Source organism: Rhipicephalus sanguineus, chromosome 4, assembly GCF_013339695.2.
Source record: "Rhipicephalus sanguineus isolate Rsan-2018 chromosome 4, BIME_Rsan_1.4, whole genome shotgun sequence".
Taxonomy (NCBI): Eukaryota; Metazoa; Arthropoda; class Arachnida; order Ixodida; family Ixodidae; genus Rhipicephalus; species Rhipicephalus sanguineus.
The window spans coordinates 79851225-79863728 of NC_051179.1; the positions used below are offsets into that span (position 1 = coordinate 79851225).

The 12504-nt window shown below is 45.4% G+C and overlaps 1 protein-coding gene across 17 annotated transcripts in view; it reads right to left on the bottom strand.

Annotated features, from left to right (window-relative positions):
• LOC125758066 (uncharacterized) overlaps positions 1 to 11058 on the bottom strand; it is a 55026-nt gene extending 43968 nt beyond the window's left edge. For all 17 annotated transcript variants that reach the window (XM_049414731.1, XM_049414727.1, XM_049414726.1 and 14 more), the window contains exons 1-3: positions 11021 to 11058; positions 9483 to 9862; positions 9110 to 9401 (exon numbers count right to left, since the gene is read on the bottom strand). In XM_049414731.1, the coding sequence (XP_049270688.1) occupies positions 9110 to 9401; positions 9483 to 9862; positions 11021 to 11023 (675 nt within the window). In that variant the 5' untranslated portion in view covers positions 11024 to 11058. The remainder of the gene's footprint in view (positions 1 to 9109; positions 9402 to 9482; positions 9863 to 11020) is intronic.
• Between the last annotated feature and the right edge of the window lie 1446 nt (positions 11059 to 12504).

The window sequence follows — 12504 nt, forward strand, 5'->3', positions numbered from 1 at the left end:
ATTGTTGATTGTGTGGCTGATATAGTGATGGTGGCCATTTACAGCTCAGCCCTTTATAATGGTTTGGGGCAGCTTCCATCACATACGCATCACGCATTTTGCATGTTGTGGGGCCCGATAAGATTCTATGCTTCGGCCTGGCTACATTACATATGTTCCCCTGACTACTTCCCCGACACGACGACTTTATAGGGTACTTTCCCAAAGCAATTTGAGCCATTGGCGTTAATGTGCGATAGAACACTTCGCTCCATGCACAATACCTAAGTTCGAATACCAGGCCCGTACGCTGATTTTCATCTTAGTTTTATGAGGTCACGTGTATTTTAAATGCGAAGCATTTAAAACACACGTGACCTCATAAAAGCGTTTCTATCTATCTATCTATCTATCTATCTATCTATCTATCTATCTATCTATCTATCTATCTATCTATCTATCTATCTATCTATCTATCTATCTATCTATCTATCTATCTATCTATCTATCTATCTATCTATCTATCTATCTAGTCGCCTACGTCTGGGTGCTCTCATGATCTCCTCCTTAACTTGGTGTAGACCAAATTTGGCTGTCGCGTACTTCGTCAAACACTTTCCACCAGACACGTGTGACACATACCCGTTTACCACGGGCCGCGGTGTGCGGGTATGCGCCACATGTGATTGATAGTTTATATCTACCCACGAACGGTGAGAACAGATATTGGTAATTTAAATGCGGAAGCGTTAAGAAAAACCGACATCGGCAGCGTTGACCCGACGAATGGATAACCTGAAAATTCGGATCTCAGCAGGAATCGAACCCAAGCATTCTGAATTATGCATGACACCGCGTTACGTGTGATATTCACATGATTGCACCATAAAGTCCACTTAGTTGCGATAATACTGACGTATGTAGTCTAATGTGAGGGCCGACGTTACGTCGCACCATAGGTTACCCTTTAAACACCAGTGTTGTCGACGTGCCTGGTAAGCCCAAGATGTGCATACAGCTACTACGCTTACAAAAAAACGTCGATCCACCTCGTAGCGCTTGGCATAAGATATAGCATTGAAGTACTCGCTGACTGCTTCGCATGAAACGGATTCCCACAACGCGTGCGATCTGCCGAATATTTTGTACAGCACTCCACGCTTTCCAAAGACAGCGTCTTATGAGGAATTTAATGATTTCGCCTTAATGTTGCTAAACACATTAGCCAAACAACTGCTTCCCCTACAGTTAGATAGTTTGGACGATTTGAATTAAAGCTGTTCTGTTTGAGTTAATTAGAAAATAAATAAGCATAGCCTACGACACACCGACACACACACTCGCTGTCTCGAACACATAGCTCCTTACACAATCATCAACTTTCACGCACGCTTCGAGTCACTTATTGATTCATAGAAATCCACACGCGCAGTCTCAGTCACCCCACATATACACAGCGACTGCATAGAGAGGCATGCAGTAAAATGCGTACGCACGCACACTCAGACACGCATTCCAACACGCACACATATCTCAGGTCTGATGAGTTGGGCAAATACCAATTCCAGGAGCTGGTGAGCTCAAGTGCAGATGATTCGTTTCGTGAGCTCACATATGTGATTCATGGTGACCTGGATGTCGGAGAACGAGTTCGAATAAGGCAGTAATTCCCCGAATCGGTGCGTGTCCATGGTTTCTTGAGACAATGCTACTGTGAGTGCTTATTTCGTAATCCTCAGTCAGTTAGTTTTCTTCAAACTTCAGTGATTATGAGGTCCTGTACGATCCTGCTAGAGAATAAAATTTCCTCAGGCTGACCCCGAGAAGGGTCGAGCTCAATATGATCTGTTTCGTAGTGTAAAAGACACTACTTAAGGTGACTCTAGAACTCGAGGAAGCATTTAGCTCACGTCCCTTAATAAATCCGCTGATTGCTTTTTCTGCTCGCTTGGTTGCGGTTGACTGGTAGTAGTTCCCCCTCCCCGTCTCAAAATTTCTTTATAATTTTTCCCTTTGCTTTATACATTTCTGATACATTCCTTCCTCTTTCTGTCTCTCTTTTTTAGCATCCATGCTTTCGTAATTTTAAAGTCATGTTAAGCTTAGTGGTATCAAAAGGCTCATTTTCGTTATATTTGTCACCCCATTTTCACATAGTATCATGTTCTCAACAGGTCATTATGAATCAAACGCACTGCAACAAGCGACACTATACCGGGTGTTCAAAATTGAGCTTTATAGTTTTTTTTTTAATATTCAGCACTGAGAGGTACTTGATGACCACATTTGAAAGATGAGTTGTGCATACAGGGATACACAAGGTGAAACCGTTATTATCGGTGTCAGTCGCCCAATTAAATAAGATTGAATAAGGAACTTTTTAGTGACTGCGGTAAGTGGGCATGCATCTTTGTATTGAAAAGTTGGAGGCTGTCGCGTTTCTGCACTGTTTTAATTAAAGAGATTTCTGATAGCATGTCCATGCGGCAAGGTAATTGGGAGAATAGGGGCCAATATTTGACCCCAATCCTCCCTTACCTGACTCATTGGTACCAATAAAGTGACTTCCTCCTCATCCTCACAAAAATGTAGCCGCCATTCTGCTTGTTGACTGTATAACGAGAACGCAAACATTTTCCTCTGTCTTCAAAAATAAAGAGACACTATGTATAGCAATGCGTATTTTGTGATGCGAGAACGATAAGCTGCATCTACATCCACACAGAACAAACAAGGCGAGTAATCCCGAAAATGCTGCGACCCGAAAGTAGGACTGCGTCCTATATCATACTGTTAAATCTCCACTGGATCATGCCACTCCCAACAATTCCTTCTCTCACTTTTGTAGCTGGTCCAAATCTTGGCAAATGAATATTAACTTCTCCAAGACCGTCGTTATGTCATTTACCTGACGTTCATGCCCCTTGACTTTTGACTATGGTTTTAACAATGTTAGTTTGTGCAGGGTGAATGAATTCAAGTACCTCGGTATCCTTATGACACATAATCTCTCATGGTCTAAACACATTGATCGCACTTGCAACAAGGCTCTTAAGAAATTAGGCTATTTACATCGTACGCTCCGTCTTGCTCCTCAAGAAACCAAACTGCTTACCTACAAAGCTCTCATTCGTCTCATCCTCGAATATGGTTGCGTGGTGTGGAACCCACATTAGAAATGTGACATTAAAAAATTAGAACGCGTTCAAAAAAGAGCTGTGCGTTTTGTATGCAAAAGATATGACAGGGATTTTTCTCCGTCGAATTGTCTTCCTCACCTAGGTCTCACTACACTTGCGAAGCGTCGCCACGTTGAATGCCTCAAATTCCTTTACAATCTAATCAATTCTCCCCGCCTCGACACTCTAGACAGTTATCTTCAGTTCTCCAGACCTTTGTCTACGCGGAGCGACCACGCCCTTAACATTACAACTTTTTTCACCCGCACTGACATGTTCAAATATACCTTTTTTCCTGCAACTATTGAAGCCTGGAATTTGTTGCCCGGAAGTGTGCGTTGCTTACCACTGAAAGAATTTCTGGAAGCATGTTCATGAATGTTGACTTGCTGTTATTGTTTTGTTTTCTTTTCCCACTCCTGCAATAGCCTCATTGAGGCTGCAGTATGTAAAAATAAATATATAAATACAATTTAGAGATGCCCTCAAGTATTACAACGATGTGACCATTTATTTTTCGCGATGATTCACATGAAGACGTGCGTTATTGCGATTCAGCTGCTTATGCGGTATGTCCATGTTCGTCAAAGAAGAAAACTTATTTGCGGACGAAACAGCCAGTTTTTTTAGTTATTAGATGCTACAAGAAATGAGAAAAGTTTCCGGTTGATTCCACGCACCCTGGGAATTATTGTTGTGCAAATTATTCAGCGAGTGGCAGCCTATATCACATTTTTTGGCTTTAAGGCAAGCCTTACTAGGTCGATTAACGTGTTTTGCGCTAATTCAGTAGTTCTATGCATATTGCGGGCTTACCAGACACGTCGACTAGACTGGCGAGTAAAGGGTAGTTTACAGAGCTACGTAAGGTCATCACTGAAGTTACACCACAGACGCCACTTTTATAAAATGTAGAGTAAGCAGTGTTCGTTGGCGTAGTCCTGCGGGGGCCGCTAGATTATAGCTTACTGAGTCGTATGAGTGCGTTGTAATGTTTATTGCATTGTTATACAGTAGATAGCCAACACTGCAACTATAGCTGACGTTAGAACCACCACCACAACTCATGTTAGGCAACCGTCTCCGCAGCTGCTGATGCAACACGTTTATATTTTCCCGTATTTTTTGGTGTTGTTTCGCTTATCGATCATACGAAGCTCATTATACAGACCCTCTGAATACGTGTGGCAGTAGGTTTTTGCTAGTGCGCATTTCACACAAGAACGGTATAGCCCTTCAATAAGTTTGGTGTCTACACTGTGATTAGACAGAAAACTTCTCTTTGTCCTGGTGTTATACATAATGCAAACACTGTCTTTGTTGAAGATAAGCTGATGATATAACAATCGATTGCGGTTAGCAGCCCTTCACAGGTAAAAGTGAGTGCATTTCATTTACTTGTAAAATGCTGGTAATAGTAGCCTTCTGCATATCTAAAGATACTGACGACATTCGAGCAAGTAATCCTAGCATTTACGCGCTCTGAGCGTCTCAGAAATCCCAGCATTTACCTCAGTCATCAGTATTTTAATATGTAAATGACTACTTAGTAGTTTTGCTCGATTTATAGAGCTAGGGTTACTGGTTGACAGTCCTTCCCTCTTTGCCTGAATCATTGCTAATGCATTCTGCATGTTCATGGATTACTGTACAGTACTATGTCACTGCGAATAAACTTCAACACATGTTCACCATACACCTCTCAACTATGTACAGTCAACCACAAAAGTTTACGAACCACGCGAGCGCGTGGCGAAGAGCCTCTTCGCGACATTTCCGCTACGTCAGCGGATATCGACAGCAGCGCTACGCTCAAGATGCATTCCTCCCGTAATCAATGACCTGACTGTTCTCTCACTGTGCATAGATAATTTACACCTTCACTATTTCACGCAACGGGCTCTTCAGCATCCGTGGCTACGTACTTCTATCTCGAGAGCAGTTCATTATCATAACAGTTATCAGTCGCAAATTTCTCACAAAGTGACCCACGACGGGTCACTCAAAGACATCGCTTTCATGCTGTGTGCGGTGTGAGCCACCGGTGACCCAGGCTCGAGAACAGTCCGTCATGTGCTGCCGTCTACAGTTTGAAAACGCAGCCTATATATATATATATATATAATTTTGCAAGTGGAGGTGGGATGGCGCTGTTGTTTTCAAGGAACTGAGTGACAGCCTATTTCTATCTTTCATTCCTCGCCAACATTTTGCCGCGGTTTATGGAATACGTTTCATTCCTGTAAGCCCATGCGTTCTGCATGCGGCTCCCAAACGTCTTTGTGCGAATAATGGATAATCATGCCTTTTACGGACGCAAAAGAAAACGAAACAGAGGAAATGAACGTGTGTTTGTATTTCGTGGTTCCAGGCACTTTGGACTTCAGCATAGTTTTACGCGGAAAAGGTGGCGAAAAACAGCTCTGCATCTTTGAAATAAACGTGACAAATGCCACAAAGCCGGAAAGGTAGCAGTGCCATTTCGTTGAAGCGAATGAAACAGGTTACAGCGCCCGTGGAAGATCTGCCGAATGGCCCACTGGTGGGCCACTCCGCGCGTAAAAAAAAAAAGCGTGCCACAGCGAACGTGTTAGAAGGCGCCTAAACCACTCCGAGTTCAAAAACGAGAGAATGGTTTCGTTCTTGCCTTTACTGCCCTTCGTACAGGCGATATCGCTTCCTCGCCACCTATTTCATGAAAGCGCATGTGCACAAGGTTAGCACTAAGCGATTAGCCTATCAGGATTTCGCGCTTGTCGCCTACACGCTGTTATCTCTGCTAGAGCATGCAGTCGGAAACGGACAAGACGAAATGATATCAGTTGGCTGTTCATGATAGTGATGTGAGAGAAGAAAGAACGGATGGGCGACTGCATGGCAAATGAAGGTAGGAGATAATTCACAACTGATATTCCTAGTAGAAGGATCAATCGACAGTTTGTACGTCAATTACGTCACGTGAATTACCCTTGTGGCGTCACGAAAGTGTGTGGAAAAGACGAGAAACGCCAGGAGAGAATAACGTGCTCGTTTTTGTATTTTTAGAGGCTGTTTAGGGACCCTTTAAACAATTTTTCGCGGTCACGATGCCTTTCCTGTCAGAATGAACAGCGACATGCTTGTACAGTAATTGTAGAGGCGAGGTTGCCTCTTGTCTCAGACTACACTCGAGAAAAGTGGCCGGCTGGGAAGAATAGGCACTTTGAACCTGCTTCGGTATTGTTCAGCAGTACCTTGACAGACTTACTGATTGCATCTTTAGCCTATGCCTTGCATAATATTGGCATAGAAGTGTGGAAACGCTGAGGCAGAAATGTACGTTCTCTGAGAGAGAGAGAGCGAGATAGAGAAAGAACAGGGTAGAAAACACGGTAGGTAAATCATTGGTGAAGTAACGCAAGTGGATTGGTCCCTGAAAGCTGTCTAAGAAGAGACCAGAGCTATTGAAATGAATAAAAATAAAAAGGAATTGAAAAAGAAGGCTTAGCGCGAACTGCGGTGGGAGACGCGGCGAGTTGGGCGGTGGTTGAGCTAGGTGCTGCCTCTGATCCAGCGGTGATGAAGACATGGGAAACTTGGCGCTGACCCTGTGTTTTGAAGCGTAAACATTAAAGGCTTGATTTAAACCACTCCAAGCGGATCTAGCCCAGTTGTCCATGTATCCATGTATCGAGTGGGCCCAGCGGATGAGCGGAGACGCCAGAAGCGCATGCGCGGCACGCTGGAGCAGCCAGCGCCTTTACGGAGCGAACCGCTCACCCACCCGTATGCTCTGCTCAGAGGAGCGTGGCCAGCGGACCAGCCTTTTCTCGAGACAAGATGGTGACCCCCAAAACAAGCGTCGGCATGTTGTCGGCGATACCTGCGAGCGCGGCGTTCGCTCGGCTCTAGGCGAAAAAGTACCGGTGGGGCTTTTCAACCGAATACCTCTGAAAACGAGGCCGTTTGGAGATGACCACAAATGGGTTGAAATCGTCGAAAGCTTAAGGCGGGCGCCAGGCCGCGAGCTGACACTCCGAGGCTTAAAGGATCGTGTTCATCAATTAATATGATATCGGAGACAAGACGACACAAGAAACTTAAAAAAGTACGTGCTACTTTGACAACTTCTCCGTACATAATACATTTGATCGCGTGTTCGCAGACGTGGATAGAACTGCCTACATTTCGCGTTTTTGGCGAGTGTGTCTTGTCGAGAAGCGGTCAGCTAGGCCGCAAAACGACGGCGAAACCAAGTGGAGGCAGCTTCACAGACAGCGGAGCGCGAGGTGCGTTCTACAATCCGCTGGAACGATTGGGCCGACGCTATGCCCCTTAGCTACTATTCTTCCTTTCGTCTTGTGCTCCGCTGTCTTCTATGCTCGTGCGCTGGACTCGCTGAGCCGCTTAGCTATTACTCACTATTATCTATCTCAAACCTTTGATGAGTGAGACGGCCGCCCTGGTCCATGAATGTAAACACGTCCACTGTAGAAAATAAACCTGTTCATCTGCAGGGAACATGACTTGGTCCAGTACCGCGCTTAAACGTACTGACGCGGACATCTTCACCATCGAGAAAAAGTACTACAATATTAACTGACGCATACCAGTTTATAGCTGCGCTGCCAAGAATTCACTGTGTGTGTCGTGTTTGCTGCCTCTCCTTTTCACTATATGCGTTATGTTGAAGTTATTATATAGGACAATCATCAAGGCCTGAATATCACGCTGAGAGGACGCAGAAACACATCTTACCAGAAACAGCAGCTAGGGGATCCTGCAGCACAGTTATATATTGTAACGAATTTTAACAGAGAAGATTGAGTAATTCATAAGACAGAAAGAATGACAAAAATGAATGATTTATGAATATTTTGCCATTTTTCCACTCACCAGAAGATAATGTACCGAATAAATATGTCCCTTGTCCGTAATAAATTAGATGATTAGATTGCTGGCAGCGCCAAAAAATGTGTGGTCGTGCAAAAGGGCATAGCCTTCGGTTTACAAGTGAATTTAAGAAAAAATCTCTAAAAAAACAACCAGCTTTGAGTTAAGCCTCATCTCATTAATCTGTTTGTCATTCTGTTCTATTCTTACAGTGATCTTATGCACGTTCACAACATCATCATCAAGCAGCTAGCAGCATTCATTCGGTCTATCGGCTTCAGAATTACATTGCCCCTAAGAGTGATATTGCAAGAACAACACCGACTGAAGCAACGTAATCACCACTACAGCCACCTTCTTTGTACAACAAGGGTCATTTATTTGGAAGCACTATTTAACACTATGCGCAACTGAGCGTAAGCTGCACATAATCTTCTTTTTCCTTTCGACGTACCATGTCCTCTGATGAAAACAGCGATTTCTGCAAAGAAAGAAGAATACGCATGAGAGATCAAGTTTTGCGCCAGTAAATGAAACAGTCAGCAAGGCAGTCAACTTAAGTACTTACACTTCTTCCTGCGGAGGAGGGTGGTGTAATCGAAGGGAGTGCCGAGACCGTAGCCGTAGTTCAGGCCGTAGACTCCAATGCCGTGGCCTAGACCATAGTGGCCAGCGCCATAGCCGAGGCTTCCAACGCCGTAGCCGTACACTGGAACGGCGTGGTAGGCAGCGAAAGCTGGGGCAGCGTGGGAAACAGTGGCAACCGCTGGAGCATGGTGGAGGGTGGTGGTGGCAACAGCTGGGGCAGCGTGAACAGCAGCGACAGCTGGAGCAGCGTGAACGGTAGCGACGGCTGGGGCAGCGGCGAAGGTGGCGACTGGGGCAGCGTGGGTGACGGTAGCCACAGCTGGGGCAGCAGCCACGACTGGAGCAGACTGGAAGACCTTCGTAACAGCTGGGGCGGCGTAGGTGGCGACAGCTGGAGCAGATTGGAAGGTAGTCACGCGGGACACGGCTGGAGCGGCGGCAACGGTGGCAACAGCTGGGGCAGCAGCCACAACTGGGGCACTCTGGTAGACCTTAGTCACAGCTGGGGCGGCCTGGTAGGTGACGCGGGAGACTGCTGGGGCAGCGGCAACAACTTGAGCGGACTGGAAAACCTTGGTCACTGCTGGGGCAGCAAAGGTAGCGACAGCTGGAGCAGACTGGTAGGTGACGCGGGACACAGCTGGGGCAGCAGCCACTGTGGCAACAGCTGGGGCGGAAGCGACGACTGGAGCGGCCTGGTAGACCTTAGTCACAGCTGGGGCCGCCTGGTAGGTGACACGGGAAACAGCTGGGGCAGCAGCAACGACTGGAGCGGTCTGGTAAGTTGTCACACGGGAGACAGCTGGAGCAGCAGCGACGGTTGCGACGGCTGGAGCGGCGGCGACAAGTGGGGCGGACTGGTAGGTGGTCACGCGGGACACGGCTGGGGCAGTGGCAACGGTGGCGACTGGAGCGGCGGCGTAGGTAGCGACCGCCGGAGCAGCGTGGACAGCGGTGACAGCTGGGGCAGCGTGAACAGCGGTCACGGCTGGAGCAGCATGGTAGCTGGAGACGGCACCGGCAACAGCTGGGGCGGCAACGGCGTAGCTCGCGGCGGGTCCATAGGCAAGGCCGTGGCCGACACCAAAGCCGGTGAGGCCGGAGTAGCCAATTCCGTGGCTGAGACCATAGCTGGTGAGGCCAACACCGCTGCCGAGGCCGACACCACCAGCGAGGCTGTGGCCACCGTGGAGGAATCCAGCAAGAGCGCTAGATACCAGGGCCAGGACGACGCAGACGCGGAACTACGCAAAAGAAATTATTGACATTATTCTAGGTGTTAGGTGTTTCTGTCGGTCCTAATCCAAGTAATGTTTCGTTGCAGAATATGTATATCTGCGTGCTTTGTTTGCCGCTGCAAATCTAATCTGTCTTCCAGGGTTATTAGCCTTTTAAGCTCTGTCATGATTTCTCACAAAAAATCACTGCCACACTTTCACATATGGAAGTCGTATGCTAGATTTTATGTACTTCATGAAAGTATGGCATTTGCCTGTGCGTTGTTTCAGTCATAAAATTTGAGGGCCTCTCTTTCTGGTTATTACTCTTGTTATGCGTTTTATTGCATTAAAAACTGAAAGAAATCAAAATGGCGGTGTAATTAGTTACGAATATTTTGGATTTGGTGTTCTTAATACAGGTAGTTGAGGAAGGTACCTTATGTAGCGTTAGAACAGCAATATATAAACGCTACTTATTCTTTCTTATACGTGCACGAAGATTGTAATCCAATAAGTTATTCTCGTTTAGGAATGCCTGCTCAGTATCCTAAAGGCTGAGCAGGCATTGTATAGCAGAGTTATAATACAATAAGTCGATTAAACTTAGAGTGCAAATATTCTAACATGTATAAAAAATAGGTAGTACGTGCATTCAAGCAGCTAGTTCAAGATGTGGAGCACATAGGAAGCTAGAAGCACATATAATATAACTAATATAAAAATGCATAAGTTCGGTTTCTTAACAGTGCAAGCGCGTTCCAACCGATACTGCGCGGGTGGAAAACACTAGAAAGAAGATTAAAGGAAACTGAGATAGACAGTTGATAGCTGGAAATAATTCTGATAGTGTACAGAAAGCAGAAAATCGGATGCACAAGAACATCTTCATCCAGTAAGAAGCTACGCATGAACGTTAAATTGTCCTTAAGGTTAAGGTAAGTAATTCTAGTCATATATCATGATCTATAAGTTGAAACACATTCCTCAATTTAATGGATATGATCAATGCGCGGGAAAATACGATCGGCGTGCCTGATGTGGCATACGCTGTACAAAGACCTACAGTGATAAAGACTGTGAAAATGGGCAGAAAGAACAGTGAGTCTTTTTATTCTAGGAAGGCTAGATGAACTGTCAGTGTTTTTTTTTTCTAGGGCGGTTTGATTAAGAGATCGAGCTTACCATGGTTGCTGCAGTAGTACCGTTGGCAAACCAAGAACTGCTGAAGTTTCACCGATTTGCAATCCATTTTTATACCCAACTTGTGAAGGAGTGAAAGTGAAAATGGAAAGGATGTGGTGGTAGTGAGGGAAGGAACAGTAAGATGTATTACGCTTTTAACCAGAATTTCATAGTAACCTCGGGCACATTTAGAGCCAGAGATCCGGTTGAGGGTTCGCTTAGCGTTTTATCCAGCTATAATAGCGCGGATCGGCGCTTTTTGTTGAGTATTATTTCCTTTTTTTTTGTCTAGGGAGGTACCTTCTCCGGAGGTGAGAGCGCTCGCGCTGAAACTGAGTAATCTTTTCGTTTTTGTCCGTCCCTTTTCTCGCCAACGTAGGCAAAAACGATTGGGCGAGAAACGCACACGAAAGGTGAGAAAGGGTGAGACGTGAGGGCGTTCCTACGCGGAAGGTCGTAGTGGCAAAACCACTTTTATGGAGACATGTATCCGGACCCTCAGGCGTCATCGATCTTGAGGGAAAAAGAGAAGGCACGGACTGCCTTGCGTTATGGACAGAGGCTGTTCGATTGTCTTCATTTTTGTTTTGCACTTGAATTTGTATGCGTGCGCGTCTGTGCCAAAAAGCGAATGAAGGAATTACTTAGAGCGTTGTTATGTACAATTTGTCAGAACATTCTGAATGTTTCGTGTCCCTAGAAATAGACGTTATAAAACTATGGGTCAATCATTGTAGACTGTGGAAACGTGCTCGGAATTACTGCAGACTTTCATATTCAGACATACAAAAAATCTCGTAAAGCTCTTTCTATTTGTTCTTCATATTGATGTAAAAAGGAGAGGTTGAAGTATTGGACAACACTGCGCGGAGGAACACAGGGTCATAAGATGCTACACGAGAGAAGTGCATGCTGCATCCTCGCGCATAGCATCTTGTGATGCTCTTTTTTAGCTTCATGATAACATATGTACATCCAATAAATCGTTTTCAAGCCGGTCCTTTCATCTGAGCCATCATTCTTCCTTTTCTGTTTGATTTAAATGAAAGTTTTTATCATCATCATCAATTACCGTAAAATTATGGAAAAAGGTCTTAGAACACAAAATACGTTATGAATGGTCTTAACACTTGACGTTTGCACCACAGGGAAGCTTTTTTCTCCTCTTGCAGCAGGTGTTAGGATAAGCCCTTAATAAATGCGACTTCATTTCTTAACAGAGGCCGTAATGCACTTTTTGCTCATGCATGGCACTGACTCTCTCTCACACACACACACACACACACACACACACACACACACACACACACACACACACACACACACACACACACACACACACACACACACACACACACACACACACACACACACACACACACACACACACACACACACACACACACACACACACACACACACACACACACACACACACACACACACACACGCACACACACACACCGCACATATACCTACACAGA